Source organism: Tyto alba, unplaced genomic scaffold (genome assembly GCF_018691265.1).
Source record: "Tyto alba isolate M040663 unplaced genomic scaffold, T.alba_DEE_v4.0 Super-Scaffold_29, whole genome shotgun sequence".
NCBI classification, from domain to species: Eukaryota; Metazoa; Chordata; class Aves; order Strigiformes; family Tytonidae; genus Tyto; species Tyto alba.
Window position 1 is genome coordinate 13,043,365 of NW_024881303.1, and position 17,789 is coordinate 13,061,153.

The window sequence follows — 17,789 nt, forward strand, 5'->3', positions numbered from 1 at the left end:
GGGGGTAAAATTTTATCCCACAGATTGCAAGTTTAAAGCATGTATTTCTGTAGCAGGCAATATTCCCTGTTGTTAGGCTTGCTGGGGGAAAGAACAGGGAACAACAGGACTACACAGCTTTAACTTTTAACATTAACATCTTCTCATTAGCTAAAATTACTTAGCTTTCTGAATCACAGGAATTCAAGTTAATTCATCTCACCCCAAAATTTCCTTTAATCACACAGTTTCATATTAAAACAAATTACAAAACTATACACAAAAACTTCTACTGCTTGGGGTAACAACAACTAGAACAACATTCTTTTTGCAGGCAGAGGCTTGACATTCAGCTACAAAGTCAAAATCATACTTAAAACCTAATTATTCCTTCTAACAAAGCATGACTTGAAGTAATGGCTTTAACACATGATGTCTCAGCTGTTTAAATGTTCTGATCCAAACAAGTATCAGAGGACTCAAATATGGAATCACATATCACCTACTCGGCATAACGGATTTTATTTACGTCTACAGTACAATTTGATATTCAAAGAGGCAGCCCTTATGTAAATGTTTTGGGGTTTCTCCTTCCTCCAACTTACCATTTTTATCTTAGGAGAAGGTCATGCTAACCACATTCATCCACTGTTTAGAAAAAGTAGCATGATTCAGAAGGTTTGTTTATTGTTGAAACCTAAAGGTCATTCTACTGTGTTTACAAACCTTGATACCGACACTGGAACCCTAATCAAAATTATTTACTAGATACTACCCCCAGTACATAGTGTAAAGGCAAGAGGAACATAGTATCAACATAATATTTCACCATTAATGCTGGCAACCCCATCACTTCCATATAGAATTCTGATTTGCATTTCACAGCAACTTGCCTGTTTTTTTATTTCCCCCTCAAATTACAGTCCTAATGTGTCAGGAATAAACTTAAACATACATTTGAACAATAAAAATAGTTCTCCAATTTCTTCAGCCCCATTAGAGCAAATACAGGCTCTTATATTATAACCATGGATATACGCTATCTTGTCAGCAGTGAACTACAATGTGCATTCAAATGGAGAAAAAATGCCTACAACATTTTCACACTTAAGTATTAATGCACAGTGACAGGTAAAGTGGAGTGTCTGTAGTACTTTCTGACCCCAGATTTTTGCAATACCACCACTGTGTGCCATGAAGCTAACGGGAACAGCTGAAGGTAAAGTTTGAACTTCTGAATTGCTCAAGTGCACAAGCCAGATACTACAGTCAGCTAGCACCAACTACACTGATTTCTTTGAGATTTTTAAGACAATAGAAAGAAGTTACTTATTACTTCAATCAAATAGTTATTATCTAAACTTCTGGAAAGCAATGGTATCGTGAGAAAAGTTTCAAACTCTACTAAGCAACATGAGAAGGAGAGTATGGACAAACCTATCCTGTATCTCAGTGAAGGTAAAAGGCATCATGCGGTGCTTAAACTATGGAACAATTAGTGATTTGGAACCAACTGATCGGGTCTGAAAAACCTGGTACATGAACAGCAAACAAATTAATTTTTAAAGATCCATTTTAACAAGTTTTCCATGAAGTATTACAAATTGTATACTGAAATTGTACTTGAGGCTTAAAGTCTGCCAGCTGTGTCAGCCTTTCCTTAACGTTGAAGTCAAAATTGCTTGTCTGTTCCCAGATCAGTCACGAACATTGCCATTAAAAATGGTAAAACTGTAAAACAGTTGAATTATTTTTAAAATGGTGCAAGAAAGGTGCATAGTCTCAAATTTTTATCTTCTCTTGAAACAGGAACGCAGGTTAGCTGAATAATGTTCTAACAGTCAAACTATCAAAGAAATAAATCTAATTGGAATATTACTGATGAAGCTGACAAGTGGCCTGATTACCCCAGACCCAAACTGGGAGGATATTTTAATGATCAAAATGTGGTCAACCACCTTGGTCTTATGCCTAATCAAATGAAAAGAGCAGTTAAACAGCAGCATGTTCTTATCATTATGCTGAATCATTAGATCGGTATGAAGATGTGTTATCAGCTGCATCACTGATGGATGATGCAACTCTTGGAGCATAATTTTTCCTTGACAGGATCCTAATGAAGCTTTGACCACTCTGTTAAGAATGCATTTAACCACAAAATTCAGGGCCTTGTGCACGGAGCTGCCCAGGACCACACAATTACAGCTATACTGTAGTACAAGAACTAGACTAGTTAAAGCTACTGGCACACCTGCACAGCACTGTGTCAGGCCAAGTTGTCTCAGACTGACAGACTGTAAGAAGCACATACACATATAAAGTATCTTGCAAACGGTAAAGAAGCTGTCACCAGCAAAAGGCTAAATGAAATATTATTTGAAAGCCATAGTTGTTCCTGATGTTTTACAGTCCTCTGCTGGGAGGCCCACTTTTGTAACGTACTATGAAAGCCAGTAAATGTAATATTTCGTATCAGTAAACCAAAAGATACGTCTGAAGGAAAACATTGACTGTCTGGCTAAGAGAGTTAAGAGATAGTCTACTCAATAAAAATGTCATACCTAGTTGAGAGAGATCCAGTTTTGTCCAATGCATCCCTGTTGGACAGCTAGATGAAAGTGTTCTGATAAATATCTGCCCAAGAGTATCCAAACCCCAAATGGCATCCTGGCAGGCAGAGTAGTGCACCATTTCAGCCTCTGGTGGCAGCTGCACCGTAGAAGGACGAAACTGGGGATTCTGATCACTGAGACAAAACAGATCCTTGTTGCTTTGGCACAACCACAGAAAGCTTCCTATGGAAAGGACACTTCTGTTATTAAAATAATTCCTAATCCACTCTGAGAAATCTTACATGTCTGCTTCTTCTGAAAAAATGAAGACAAAACTAAGGCTTCATGGTCATGTTCACAGGGTAAGATTCTGAAGCACAAATATGCATCCCAAGCCCTTATTTAGGCACCTAAATACTCCCTTTCTCAAATCAAGTAAGTAGTAAGTGATCTCCTTCGAATAAACATCTCATTTAAAGAAACTAACAGAGAGAAGACACACATAACAGCGCACTATCACTTCCCCTTATTCTTTTGTTCTTCTTTATCCTTGATAATTGTCTTTGAAAAACAGCATTCCTTTTCAGCTCTAAATCCCACATTTTTTGCCAATAAAGCTAGTGTACTTAGAGAATGCAATTGCTAACTATTGTAACTAGCAGTTGGATTCTTTAGCATGGTCTCACTTTTACCAATAAAATGTGCAACTTTGCTGCAATAATTGCACTGACGAGATGGTACTTGGTTAGTATAGGCCTTCCAGCAAAGTATGCGCCAAGATTCCATATTACAAATTCTGGCAATTCATGCTGCGGCAGAAGTTACTGCTCCTAAAGGACTACCTGTTTCTCTGTTGGATGCTACTCCACACCAAAGGTGGTAGAGTGATTTATATGCCTTTTTTTTAATCTCTAGTCATTTTACAGACTTATTTCCACCCTACTTCAAATATTTTAGATTCCTGCGTACAGAAAAGGCACCCAAAATCTGAAGTAATTCAGGATATTTCACTAGTTACACCATCAATTCCACTCTGTTTAAAAATCAGATATTATATGCTTGCATTGTTGATACACTAACCTTCTTTAGATGAAGACGTGGAAGCCAACACAAAAATCCATTTTGTGGCAGAAGCGGTACCACGAGGCACAATATTATTCCAGTAAGTGCCTTGAAAGAAAGAACAGAGTGGTATTAGTATGAAACTTAATTTTCTATTAAAAATTGTTATTCTTTAAAATGGTAACATTTTAAATACATTCCATTGCAATCAACTATTAAATACAATCTAGACAAGTTTTTCTATGTAAATCAAGTAACTACTGGGGGGCAGGGGGTTGGAACTTCCTCCTGACACATACATATACATATGTATACATACACACAGAGAAGATTGGGAATACAGAAAAGGAAGAGAAGGGAGAAGATTAATGGTCTTCAACAGGAGACCAGTTTGGTGACAAGGTTAAACAGACAGTGTTATAGGTCTATTCTTAGTATTCAGCTGATCAAAGAAATGTACTACATCTAAATTCTATTTTGAGAAATATAACAAGAAAAAATAAATAAAGCAACTGCTCTATTATCACTGTAAAACCATAACACTACTGTTTTGCATAGTCACACCAGTCATGAATCAGGCTCCACTGTGCTAGATATGACAGGTACAATAGCTTAAGATCACCTCCTCACCTCAGAGAAGAGACAGCTGTAGGTACTAAAAGGAGTAACACATGCATAGTTCACTTGTGGACAACAAATTTTCCATTTAAAATATTTCCCTTTAAATGGGAAAGTATTAAGACCAAATTCTAAGGAATCATTTCATGTTTAAATGTGGAATTGTTTGTTAAAGCTGCCCTTACACTCCATGGATAGTTTCTGAGGTGATAAAACTGTAGTTAGTTAGTTTCTCCTACTTACTTTTCTTAACTTAAAAATATTAGCTGTAAAAGCACACCAACCTATTAAGTTTCCCTTTGCCACATGGAATTCATTTTTGCCTGAAGAGATCCAGACCCCGCTGCCATTAACTCCAAGGAGGCTGGGTTGACACTGAAGCTGCTGTGACCAAAATGCCATTCGAAGTTTATCAGCCACCTTTTCCACAGGTGCCTGAGCTGCTGTTGCCACTGTATGAGTTGCCTGGATTATCGTCTGGAACAGGCTGCACTGGTCAAACACTACATAATCAGTGATGCTTACCTGGAAAAAAAACAAAGTGTTCTTGATAATGAGTTAAGCTTTTGGATGAACAACAGAATCTTTCATCAGAAGCTTTTTTCAATGTGTGTGCTCTATGTACAAGAAATCTACAATGAGTTTGGAAACCTTCAAAGTGTGGGAAGGGAAAAATAAAAATGGTACATTCTGAATAAGTAAGAGTCCTGACAATAAACCAGAACCAGTATTAAACATCAGTTTACAACTCCATCCTACCCAACAATCCACACTCTGAATTCTGCATTTTAAGAAAGCCCTTTGTTTTGGGATGACTCTTCTCTCCCCCAAAAGCCATGTTGAACTCCGCAAACTCAGAAGTGAATTTTCAGTCTCCCAAAGGAAGACAGAAATTTGCATAGTGTAGCAATTTAATTCACATCACAAAAAGTATTTAATACTCCTTTACAACAACCTCATGGACATTTTAATTCATAAGGCAGGAGGAAGTCTAAATAAGCAATTGCCCAAGTTCTGTCATGGACAACAAGGTTGGCAACACTCTGGGATACTCCTAAAAAGGAAAGAAACGCTTAAGAGCACAAAGAGAAAAGCAGTTTGCCAATAACCTCAAATCCAAGCTATTCATAACACCCATATGCAAGAAGAGATTATATATGCACATAAACTGAGATTTTTTTAACTTAGGTGGACATGTAGACAAACACATTTTCTCTGTGACTTTGTTTGTATCCCCTTCTCCCGCACACCTATCCCTGGGGAAAGTAAGAAAAGCCGGGGAAGACAAAGAGTAAGGAATTCTAAATCAATACCAGGGAGTACTTGCAATAACTTCATTTTTACCCATGTGATCTGTGACTAAAGCAAGCAGCCCCACATGGTTCAAAGAAACCTCAACTGAATGGAAAAATGCATAATAAAAACATTTTTGCAAGCTTACTTATTATTTATTTCATCTAGCTAAGGAAAAGGATGGGTACTAGAAGTCAAGAAAAGGGACTGCATTCAGCAGCCAGACTTGAATGCTCTGCCTAAACAGCATGTCTTATTGCCACTGTTAAGATACCAAGCTACATGCACTATTGATACGGCCTGGTAGAGCATTTCTTGTGTTGAAAACTGCTGTGATGCTGCTCTGGATGACCATGGGGTGGATTTTTTTCACCCTTTTTATAGCAGACATAAAAAGGGAATTCAGCCATAGCCACACTGCTGTTTTAATATATTGAATAAAGAGTGCTACAATATATCAAACAATTCATTGAATTTTATCTCAGAATCTCATGGGAAAACAATGCAAATAATAACCCCAAGGTAAAAGACTAAACTGAAAGCAAAATAAAAAAATGCCTACTTGCCACCAATGGTTATCATCTCCTTGTGGTTTCTTTGAAACTATACCAGTTCTGAACCACAGATTTCCATGGATATCCAAAGCCCATAATGTCTGCTGATCTCCAAGGGTTATGCACACTGGTTCCAAAGCTTGCATTTCACTGGAAATGCAAACAAGTAAAAAAAATTAAAAACTTTAATTCAAATTTATGCAGATGGTATTTTAAGGAAGCTGTTACAATGCTAACAGCAGTTCAAAACGATCAAATTCAGTGTGGCCAAGCTCAAAAACACATTTGATTTCAAATTTTCACAATTATTCAGCAATTTAAATTTTATTAGTATGCATAAGTAAAAACCATTCAACAACAAAAAAGTCCTTCAAAGATCACTTGAGATTTGAAACTTAAATACATAACAGTAAAACTAAACAAAACCTAATTTGTTCAGTAAATAAGAAATAAAGATCTGTGTTCTTTAAGGTTTTGATGAAGCAGCTTCATAAATGTATCTCCTCCAACTTCTTTGACCTATTCTGAGAACAATACTAGCAGTTGGGGGACCATACATAGACAACTCAACCTAGCTTTATGGCAAAGATAAATGTTGAGTTTAAGATGATAAGTTTCTCATGTAAGTACACAATTTTCAAGCTCAGAAAGTCAACAGGATCAGTTGATCAGATCAGACATTTAAAAGGTAGCCAACAATGTTGTTTCCTTCAAGAGAACCTTTCTCAACAATTTAAGAACAAACAGGGATTGCTTTCTGCAATTTTAATGCAAAGCCCAAGAACATTAAGTGTACCTAAGGCATAGGTCAAGCAGATATTTTCATTAAATAAACTAAAGTACATGCAAATTTCAGATTTGAACAAGACACTGACTATTTCCTTAGACTTTCCAAGAGCCAAATACCAGACTGGGTGGGAACACAAGTTAAAGCTTCACAGTAGGATATTCAGTAGAAGATAAGATCATATAACAACAAGAACTGGAATTTCTTCCTATACTTGCTTGAGGCTGGTGTCACAAGAGAGACTATACCCTAGATTCTCAAGCCATCAGTAAACACTCAGTGCTTTTATCACAAACTAACTACCGCAAGCGTAGGGCCAGCTACAAAGCTAAATACCAATTACCCAGGATATTTATAAAAATCCATGACTAGGAAGTGTGGAAGTATTATTCAGCTGTATGGATAACCAAGAAAATGCTGAGATTTAATCTCAGAAAAAATTCATTCAAATATATGGAGAGGTCATTACTGCCATTATGGCAAAGATTAAAGAAACAGTATTTTATCAGAAAAGTAATATTGACAGACATTATAAAGATCTTTTAAAAACTTCTCACTTTCTTAAACTCGTTCTGTGTTACCACTTCTGTTTACAACAACTTCTTTCATTACATAGCAGTCATTCATCAGACAAAAACACCACTTATTCTGAATATGTCTGGACAAAGACTAAAGGACACACACACACATATATATGTATACACAAAAGTTTAGGTAACACTTTTTGAAACATCACTAAGTTCCAGCACTGAAAACAATTATTTGTGTCTTTCTAGTTATAACACTGTCCCACCACAGTGTCATTACCTGACAATATCACTCTTCCATTGTTCTCCTTCAGGACAAAAGCTGCGTACTCCCTCCCGGTATAGCAGGGCCCGCTGCTCACTCAATGCCCACACAACATTGTTTCTGGATGTAACCTGCGACAGTGGATAAGGGCAGTCAACCTTTACTGCTCGGGCACAAGGGCGATCCACACTCAGGCCTGGGAATCAAAAAAAGGAGGATTGCTTTACAATCTTTAGCTTTTTGCAACTAAAAAGGAAAGAAACAAAGCTACCCAACCGGAAAAAAAAAAAAAAAAAAAAAAAAAAAAGAGGAGAGGAATATCCCTGACATGCTAAAACTTTTCATTTGATCACTATTTTTTTGATTGACTGTTCTTTCCATAAACTATTAATTATTTCCTCTGATACAACTGAATTTATATTTTAAGAAATAAAACCCTGTATAGCTATCCTTCAACATCCTGCAAAGCGCCCCAGTCCTGTTCCATCATTTCTGTTCCTCTTCTCCCTCTAGTGTCAGTAACAGGAACCTCCATTTATAAAACCCATATTAGACTTGGCAGACCATCAAAGAAAAAGGCAGTAATGGAAGAACTTTTGCCCAAAACATGCCAGGGAGAGAAGCAACCTGATCTGAATAGTGGCAGCAGAGCAATCACAAAAAGAACATGTCACAGTGTGTAGTACTGAAAGAAGGAGAGAGATTGTGGTAGATTTACAGGTACTTTGCACACATTTATACATATATTCTAGATGAGCACGTCTTCTTCACAACTATACTGAAACTTGATTTACACAGCTGCACGTGAAACACCTCAAGAGAAGTAGCTTTTGCTTAATCTTCTTTCTCATGCTGCCAAAGCATGTATGAACAGACTCATCTGTGTGATGTTCTAAAATAACAAGAATGCTCATTTCCAAACCTCTGAGCACATGCTTTTGTTACAGAAATTAGACAGGACAGTGGAGGGAATGAAAAGAATCTAGAGAAACAACTATCACTGGTTGCCTTACAAGAGAAATATACTAAGAATCTATTTTTGGCATCAAAAACAAATTTAGAAGCCTAAGAACAGCAGAATGTAAGCTAATGTAATCAAACCAATTTCTCACTGGGAAGAAAAATACTGATTCAAACCTCCACAGAGCCCTGTGTGATTGGCATCAGAAGTTCACTATCACCACTATCCATGCTTGTTGGCAATATGTAATATCACCTGAGGCAGGCCACTTTATTTCTCTGCAACTACTACACTTAATTAAAAGAAAATAATTTAAAAATAGAGTATCTTTGGAACAATACTCTATATTTATACAGTTTTCGTCATCATGAAGAATTTCTATATTGTGCTACAGCAAGTAAATCTACAAGAGAAATTAGGAGACTAATTAAATGAATTAAATGGAAGATAAATAAGAATTTTGATAACCACTCTGTCCTGCTCCAGTCTGTCTTGTTTCCCCCTTACCCAATCCTACTTTTACCTCTCCAGTAATTCCTTCATGTTATTTGTAATTTTTCCTATTGCACAGCTCTGTGCAAAGCCCACATGCCCAAGAGTCCTCGACACTCTTCTCCCTTAATTCTAAAATTGGAGTTCCATCCTTCATCCTAGTTCCTTCTGTTTAGCCTGAATATTCTCTGCATAACACCTTCCAAATTCATGCTCTTCTATTCACTGAAGCAGAAAAAACTAAGGCCATGATTTCAAAGTTGCCACTGCACTATCATTTTTTCTGATTCTTGCCTCATTCGCATCCAGTGAGAAGGCAGCTATAAAGACTGCTGCTTTGCAGCCCGTTCCATTCCTCCACTGGCTTTGCTCTATCACATAAAATACAGACCACTTATCTGTACTTACAAAGCACTTTATGATCTTCTGTCTCAGATTATCTTCCTTTCATTAACAAGTGGTAAATCTCACCTCCAAAAGGTCTGTGCTTTTCAAAATAAACAGCTTCTACTTTCCTCTAACTCTGCCCCTCCCTGTACCTGAATTTCTTCTGAGCAGCCACACACTATCTCATTGCCTTTCTTAAAACTTTGATAAAATCCTTAAAGCAAGAAAAGAAAACCCACTTAAGGTTCAGCTCTTTCAGTGCACCATACCATTTCCAAGGTAAGGATATTACTTCAGTATTTTCTGCAATCCTTTTCCATTTATCTGCATCTATTCCATATCCTTCCCATGTCATAAATTCTCTATACTCTATGTACTCCACAAGGCGCAAAAAATAAGTGTCCGTGAGCTGGCTTTTCCAGCTTCCTAATTACACAGAATCTCACAACTGTTTCCAACCATTTCTCAAGATAAAAAGGTTTTCTTATGTCCTGGCTGTAGATAAAAGTTTAAAACAAACTGTGATCATTCCACAGACTTGAACTCTAATTATCTTAGCCCACAAAAATTCAAAGAGCCTGCAGTTAATTCAGGTACCTGTTTGCAGATAGAGATCTCCATTTGTTCTGATAATCCAGGCAGTGTCATCACTTAAAGCTACAAACACAGCCTGGGGCAAAGCCTCATACCAGTGGCGTTTTCCTTTTATAGTTACTTTTCCGCAAGCAAATGCTTTGTTAGTCTTCTGTTCAATCTTCCAGAGAAGAGCCCCTGTATGAGGAGTTAAGAGAGAACATAGTATCACTCAGCAATTACTGTAACAGACAGCTGACTTGTCTTACCTACACCTAAACTAATGTGAGGAAAAAAATCAAACCAGCAGCATTAAACATAAATGCAAGATTTAAATACGCTTATAATTTGTTTTTAAAAAGCAAGACCAGATCAGTGGCCAACTTCTCTAAGAATTGATTAAATGTGTTTACCATTAGAGTATGTGTGATTTTTAAATGTTCAAGTGTATGTCACTTCTCCTTACACACTGAAAACTAACAAAACAAGTTCTACATCAGGGCCAAATAAACCTACTATTAAGAGGCTGAAGTTCATGGCTTATTTCTGTAATAGTTTGGTACATCCTCAGTACATAAAGGAAAAGGAGTTAATTGTATTAGTTCACTTTTTACAAATACCAGTAGTATTAATAAGGTAAATCGCAACTTTTGTGGACCAGCCATGAGTGACAAACACCTGAACAAGTGTGCTGTCTCACACCCCAGCAGGCAGTACTATTATCTGCTTGTTACATAGCACGTCACAAGCAGACAGAATCCCGAAATGCAACTGTACAAATCCATCTTGAGCACTTTTTTCCCCTCACTTGAATTAGCAAGGATAACTCAGAAAAAGAAAACCAAATGGAATTCCAAACTTAACTGCTGATTGGCATCCATGCTGGGTCGTACTAGAGCAGTACACCACCATATTAACTTCCTTTGAATCATCCCACAAGTAGCATTTGATTCCATTTTGATGTTTGTGGTTAGCATGCTCTTGTGTTACTACATCCACGGGAAACTGTGGATGCTAGAAATTTGTATGGATTCAGTGAAAGATTGGGTGAGTTCCTGGAATTGAGGGTTAAATAAAGGCAGAGAAACAACATTTTGTCCAGGAAATCTCTAAGCCACCAACAATTGCACTCTAAACTACCTAAGGCAAATGTCACAGATGCTAGCCCATTCCTTTTACTTTTCTGCAGGCATCTGCTTTTGACGACTGTTACAGCAAGATACTGAGCTGGATGAACCTATGATCTGATCTAGTACAGCCACTCCTAAATTTTCTGTCCATAACAAAGATCAGCTACAGATCAAATAGAATATCCTTCTTCTTAAAACAGACAGCAAATCTTTCCCTACAGAGAGAAGGGAGGTTGACATGTGCTTTTAGAGAGGACAGGAAGAAAAGCAGTGGCAAGGCAGGAGACTAAGTAAAGAAAATATGTGAGAAATGTGTATTTTCACACCAGTCCTGAAACAATCTGGAAGGCCAAAAGTGACGCAAGTTTATAACCAAAGTCTGTTTAATTTTAATCCAACATAATCTGCATTCTCAACTATCCAGAACAAAACCTCATATGAAAATGCACCAAAAATTAAAGTTTTTTTCTTTAGTGTTGAAAAAAAAAATTCAAAGCAATAAACAAACCCATACACAAACTGATTCTACGTTTACAACAAAAATAATTTTAAATTTGAGAATCATAAGCAGTATGTCTCAAAATCCAAAGTTTTGTATAGACAAGGACCTCTTCATTCATCTCTGCCTGCCACTGAACTGCTATTTCTGAACGTCCACTTTAATCAGTTAGATGCATGTTGAAAACTTCCCAAAATGTAATGTGAACCTGTTAGAAAAGTAGCCACTTAAACTAGAACATGGTATGCAGAGGTAGTGAAGATGAAGTCATATCACCCAATATGACTTTTTTAAAGAGAAAAACAAAACAAAAAACCCAAGCTACTTATACATGAAACAAGTCCCAAATAACCAAGTTTCTAGAATTACCAAAAAAAAAAAAAAAAAACCAACCCACACAAACAAACAAACAAAAACCACCAAACAATAAACTGCCTACCTGGAAATTACATATACACTGAACTGTATCTGTCATCTCCGAAAAATTACAAGTTTCACCTAATGAAGTAAAAGCTGTTATTAAAAAAAAAAAATAAGGAAGTAAAGAAAATGCCCAAGTTTCATATTCACGAGGTGCCTGCAAAGCAGAAGCCAACCAACCTGAGGGGGAAACTGCTACCTGCTGCACACTGTCTTCGAACTTCTGCCACCGCAGCCCCGCCGCGGGCAGGGCGCTGCAGTACAGGCCGCCTCGGTAGTCCAGGCACCAGATGTACTTCTCAGAGACAGCCAGGCTCAGGATGCCATAACCGGGGCCAGAGTACCCCATCCAGCTCTCTGCAAACTAAGAACTGGAGAGTCAGAACAGCATCAGGCATCTTCAAGCTGCACAAGAAAATGGCTATATAAGCACAGCAGCTCCCACGTGTTAATTTTAAAAAAGCTAAACTTAAGGCTCTTAAGCACCTTAACCAGTGAATAAATTTGCCTTGTGTAAAATAAACCTACATCTGTCAGTGTTCTCTAAGATAGTATGTACTGCAAGATAAGACTGCTAGAATAAAAGTTTTAGAAAAGAAAACAAAACCAAAACCAGAACTGTCATCTACCTCCAAAGAGTGGAAAATCATCTCTTACTAATTACAGAACACATACTTAAAGGAAATGGCAGATGCAAAAAGAAATACAAAAAAAATGTAGTCTGATTGTAATCCAGGCAATCATTTATTGTTTGTGAAGTGATGAGCAAAGGGAACAAGATAGCTGGAGTGCAGAGTCAGTTAAATACTCAACTCTGATATTCTCAGTATGGTAGCCATACAGAAAGTATGTATGGTTGGTTTTGGTTTACAGACTACTCTCTTAAATTTTGATAGCTTGCATGAAGTAAACTTAAGCACTGCATACATGACCTATAACGCAAGCATCTGTGGAGCTTTTCTAAACATTCCAGAGTATAAGAATATCGTACCCTGAAACTAAAGTCTTCTACATTTTGGGCTGCAGTTGTTACTAGATAGGACACCATCAACTTACAACTCAACCTTTATCAACAAGTATTTGGTTGATCTCAATACAAGGCTGCTATAGATCTAAAAATAAGCAAAACCCCCAACCTAGAAGAACTGTATTTCCTTCTTAAGACTTCTGCTAAAACTCCCAGTGATTTCGGCAATTTTGCAGATTTTACAATTAATCTTAGTACCTCCTTTTCTACAGTCTGTATGAGAATTACTATTTCTGGCAATGTTCATCTACAAAATAACAATGAAGGAAAGAGAGGTAACAGAAAAAAATGAGAAAATGTCAACATTTTAAATAGTACTAACTGCTGTCTAGGGCACAGTGAAAGACTAATCCTTATTCTAAGTATTTACAGGTAAAATGATCCTTAAGCAAGGGCCAGTCATGTGAGATAATCAGCATTAAACCCCATGAAGTCATTTGAAGCTGGGAACAGCCTCATGCAGAATTTGGGCTACTGGAGACCCAAACAAGGAGCAGTCTTTGAGCATGACTTGGTTTTACTGTTCACTCTTTAATGGATGGCTTTATGACAGCATTTTTGTTGAGCTGGGAATAATACAGCCAGTGCAGCTTCTTTACATTGTAAGCACCCATCAACCATTCTGAAGTCAGACACATCACATTTCGTAAGTTACAACACATACTGCTGTTTGGCTTTATGCTTTACTTGTTCACTTGAATCAACTAAGAAAAAAATTGCTTTCCTAAAGGAGAGTACCTACATGAATGTTTCTTTTGAAATGTTGCAATTCTGTATTTTAACCAAATTGAAACCATATACCTGGTCAGATTTTAACAGCACCACTTCATCTAGGCTTATCTTGGCTGCATCCTGGGAACCAGGCCCAGCACCAACTTCAGGCATGCTAGTCTCCGAGGATGAATACGGTAATCCATGTCCATAAATATCCTCTTCATCACTTGAGGCAGATTTCTCAGTCTTACTTTCATGAGTGTCTGTTACCCATTCAGCAGTGCTAGTACTAGATTTAGCTTTGATTGCACTTTCAAAATTCCATCCAGAAATGGAAGTGTTATCTGAGTAAACATCGTTAGAAATGTCAAAGTGGAGCACAGAAGGATCTGACAGAGCACTGTGTATTAGAGAGAGTTGCTGTTGGTCTTCTCTACCAGTTTCATCATTTTCCTTTGGTGTCAGTGATGTCTGAACACCAAGTACACTGCCACATTCCAAAAACATTTGGTCTGTAAGGTCTGGCTCTTCCAAAGATTTTTCAGCATCCTGTAGCTTCATTTTATCTAAATTTTCATCTATTTTACACAATGTAGGAAAATCCTGTTCCTCCTCTTGGCTCGGCTTTTCAAGACAGCATTCATTGCCTACAGAAACCACACCACCATTACATTCACCAGCAACAGTGCTTGTCAAGTCTTCTGTGAGGATGAGAGGAGAGACAGACGTCAAAGTATCTATAATAGATGAAGTACCCATGCCACTGTCACTGTTTGGAAGTTTCTGTAAATCAACCATATCTCCATTTTCTTCATTAATTAGTACAGTCGCAGACTCAGGAGACTGGAGGACACTGAAAGTTTCTGAACCATTATCTTCTTGCAAGATTGTATGGGACTCCACACTGAACACGCTTTCCTGATCTGGTGATCCAGTACTCAGATGATCAACGCTGCCACTCATTAGGCTGGAAGTCATGGAAAAGGAGTCTGCATTCAGTGAATGTGGACTATCACCAGAAAGCTGACGTTCATAAATTGGTGTACTTTCCAGAGAGCTGTGATTTTTCCTGGTCCCACTTTCTGTTCTCACAAAACAAAAGCAAAGGGGGCAAAATAAAATCTATTAAATTTCAATGTAAAACAAAAATTTAAATATTCTTATCACTGGGGGAAGAACAGAGTTAAATCTAAATTTTGTCATACTGATTTTTTTCAACTTCAACACTAAATAATACATATAAAGCCAAAAAGTCTTAATAGCAAGATATTTTGAAGTTGTAACATTAATATAGTAAACCATTAAAATAATCAAGTACTCACACTATTTTTAAAAAGCATAGCTAAAAAAGACACTGTCAAACATTCTGAACAGGATGAATAGAAATTACACAATTCCAACGCAAAACTGGAAGCAGAGTCCACTGTACATTACCATTAACCCATGCATTAGAACCTTAAGCATGTTCAGATAAAGCTAAACAAAAGAATAAAACAAATAGATCGAAAAAGACTTAATCAATTTATCACTTTCAAAACAGGCTTTCATCATAAAACATAAACAACCAACCACTCAAATATCAGAAGAGCATGACAATACAATGTAAACAAAGCATGCCAAACACACACACTCTCATGGGAAACACCAAAAGTGACATGTTCTAATAATGAGCAGTGGCAGGGGAAGTTCTGCTAGACCTACCTTGTTTCTTCTTTTTTTTCTTTTTCACTTTAATTGGCTTTACAATGAGTTCTTGATCAAAATCTTCAGAGCTGATTGTGCTGAAACGTTGTGAAGAAAGCTGACCTTCTCTCTGGGTTTCCAGAAGTTGGTCTGCACACATCATGAAGCTAGAGCCACTGTCCACAGAATTTACTGAACTGCTCCTGCTTCTTGACTCGCTTACTACAGAGCATCCTCTTTTTCTTGTTTCATTGTTCAAATCTCCCACTCTATCAAAACTTTTCTCTGGTAGTGTTGGATTTTCCAGATCATCTTTTGCTAAAGAGTATGAGTCATTTTTATCACTAATAACTGAAGGGGAAGTAACCATTTTTTTGTCTGTTTCCACTGAAGGGCTAGATGATACAGGTGCAACTACTGATACTGGAGTCAGCAATTTAGGACTGGTATCTGTTAAAGGATTCGGCACTTTTGAATTCACATCTGAAACTGACCAAAAGAGAAACAGAGGTATAAATACTAGTGTGTCAAGTGAGTAGGAGCATTGTTCTTGGAGAGTATTGAAAGAAAAGAAGCTTTATGCAATGGAAAAAATATTCCCTCTAAGTTCACAACATTTCAAATACATATATGCACACACACAATGTAAACCTCATGTAAGTAAATCCATATGAAAAAATTTTAGTAACATCAATCCCCCAAAGCCTGTATCAAACTTCTATTAGCAAAATTCTGAATTTATGTTCATGCATGAAGAATGGTACAGGTCTTTAGCTTGGAAGATCCAACTGTATCACACACTGAAGTGCCACCCTGTGTCTTCAAATTTTTCATTCAAACATTCAGTATCTTGACAAAATCAAGGAAAATTTACCAGACAAACCACTGTGGTAATTAGAAGAAAATATACTTCAAGAAGGCTTCTTTCAAACTATACTTAGAAGTTAAGATTAAAGTAATAAACATCCCCTAGAAGTCTGTGAGTAAAGAACTGCTTAAATGACTGAAGCTACCGCTAATATGCAATGATAAGTTCTCTAGCATTCAGTGAGAATTCATATCATATTTACTAGCATTTTGCTAATACAAAGCTAAGATGGAGTATTTTAAATGCGTAAGTAGTCCCTCTGAGTGTAATATGCTGGATAATGGTGTTTACAATATTTATGGTTGAGAAATCAGCCAGCACCATCATTAAGAAAGTATTATTAATCCCTTTCAGAGTGTTCTGGTAACATAGATACTGAACTCAGATGGCAACAAGTAAGAAAATAAACACTCAAATGCTTCTTGAAATTTTAGTGAGTGTTCTTCGGTGGTTTTGGCAGTTCTTTTTCATTGCTGGTAAGGTTGAGATTTCCTGTGGTACGTGGGTGGTGACAGGTGGCACAGAATCAACATATTCAGGTATCTCCAACCCACACAATTGAGACTGATCAGTAAAGAGATAACCATGATCAGGAATCCAGATTACTTCAGCATCATGGTTTAGAAAAAGGTCTCAAATGCACAGAGTAAAGATGCCTGGCTAGAATAATGCTGTTCCACACTCAAAAAAAGGGAACCATAATTAATTTCTTAGTACCCCCGTTCTCATTGTAGCAAAAACAGAAGCTCAGACGAGCAGATAAATCAGATCTCTAAATATAAACTGTAGGAACAGAAAAGTAATTCCACAGAACCTGGTAGGTTTTTGCAATAACCTGAAAGTTTGTGTGGGGTTTGTTTTGGTTTGGGTTGTTTTGTTTTCTTTTCTTTTAATATTAAAAAAGTACAATAGGCACCATGTTCCATGAGGTACATACTATAGTTTGTTAAACTGTACAAACCTATTGATGACAGTCCTTCAGGTCTACTTGAAATTCTTATTATGTCTCTATCTCCTTTTAAGAGAAAAACTTCACTGTTGGTACAGGACACAGACACAATATCACCATATCCTTCCAAGCCACCAATCAAAGCCTACAAAGAGTCAACACAGAAAGAAATAATTGGCATCAGATTAACACAGTTTGGACAAGATTGTGCTCTTAATAGAAGTATTCACTGGAATTTAATCAACATATATATAGTTACAGAATAAAGATTTTTTTCTATCAGAAAGAAAGAAAATAGAAAAAAAATAAACAGGAAAGCAGCCTTTAGTCATGAAGTAGTTAATTTTTATACTAATTTTAATTCCATAGATCTGTTAATTTCCTCTGTCCAAACTAACAGCAACAATATAACAACTTAATATACAATTTGGTGGCAGAAAAGAGCCACA

At 37.0% G+C, this 17,789-nt stretch overlaps 1 protein-coding gene across 2 annotated transcripts in view; it reads right to left on the reverse strand.

The window, feature by feature from the left end:
* TECPR2 (tectonin beta-propeller repeat containing 2) overlaps positions 1–17,789 on the reverse strand; it is a 44,764-nt gene that overhangs the window by 18,290 nt on the left and 8,685 nt on the right. For both annotated transcript variants that reach the window (XM_032981666.2, XM_042799189.1), the window contains exons 7-16: positions 17,353–17,485; positions 15,542–16,012; positions 13,928–14,922; positions 12,280–12,463; positions 10,075–10,248; positions 7,653–7,833; positions 6,067–6,208; positions 4,496–4,736; positions 3,612–3,701; positions 2,541–2,774 (exon numbers count right to left, since the gene is read on the reverse strand). In XM_032981666.2, coding sequence (XP_032837557.2) covers positions 2,541–2,774; positions 3,612–3,701; positions 4,496–4,736; positions 6,067–6,208; positions 7,653–7,833; positions 10,075–10,248; positions 12,280–12,463; positions 13,928–14,922; positions 15,542–16,012; positions 17,353–17,485 — 2,845 coding nt within the window. The remainder of the gene's footprint in view (positions 1–2,540; positions 2,775–3,611; positions 3,702–4,495; positions 4,737–6,066; positions 6,209–7,652; positions 7,834–10,074; positions 10,249–12,279; positions 12,464–13,927; positions 14,923–15,541; positions 16,013–17,352; positions 17,486–17,789) is intronic.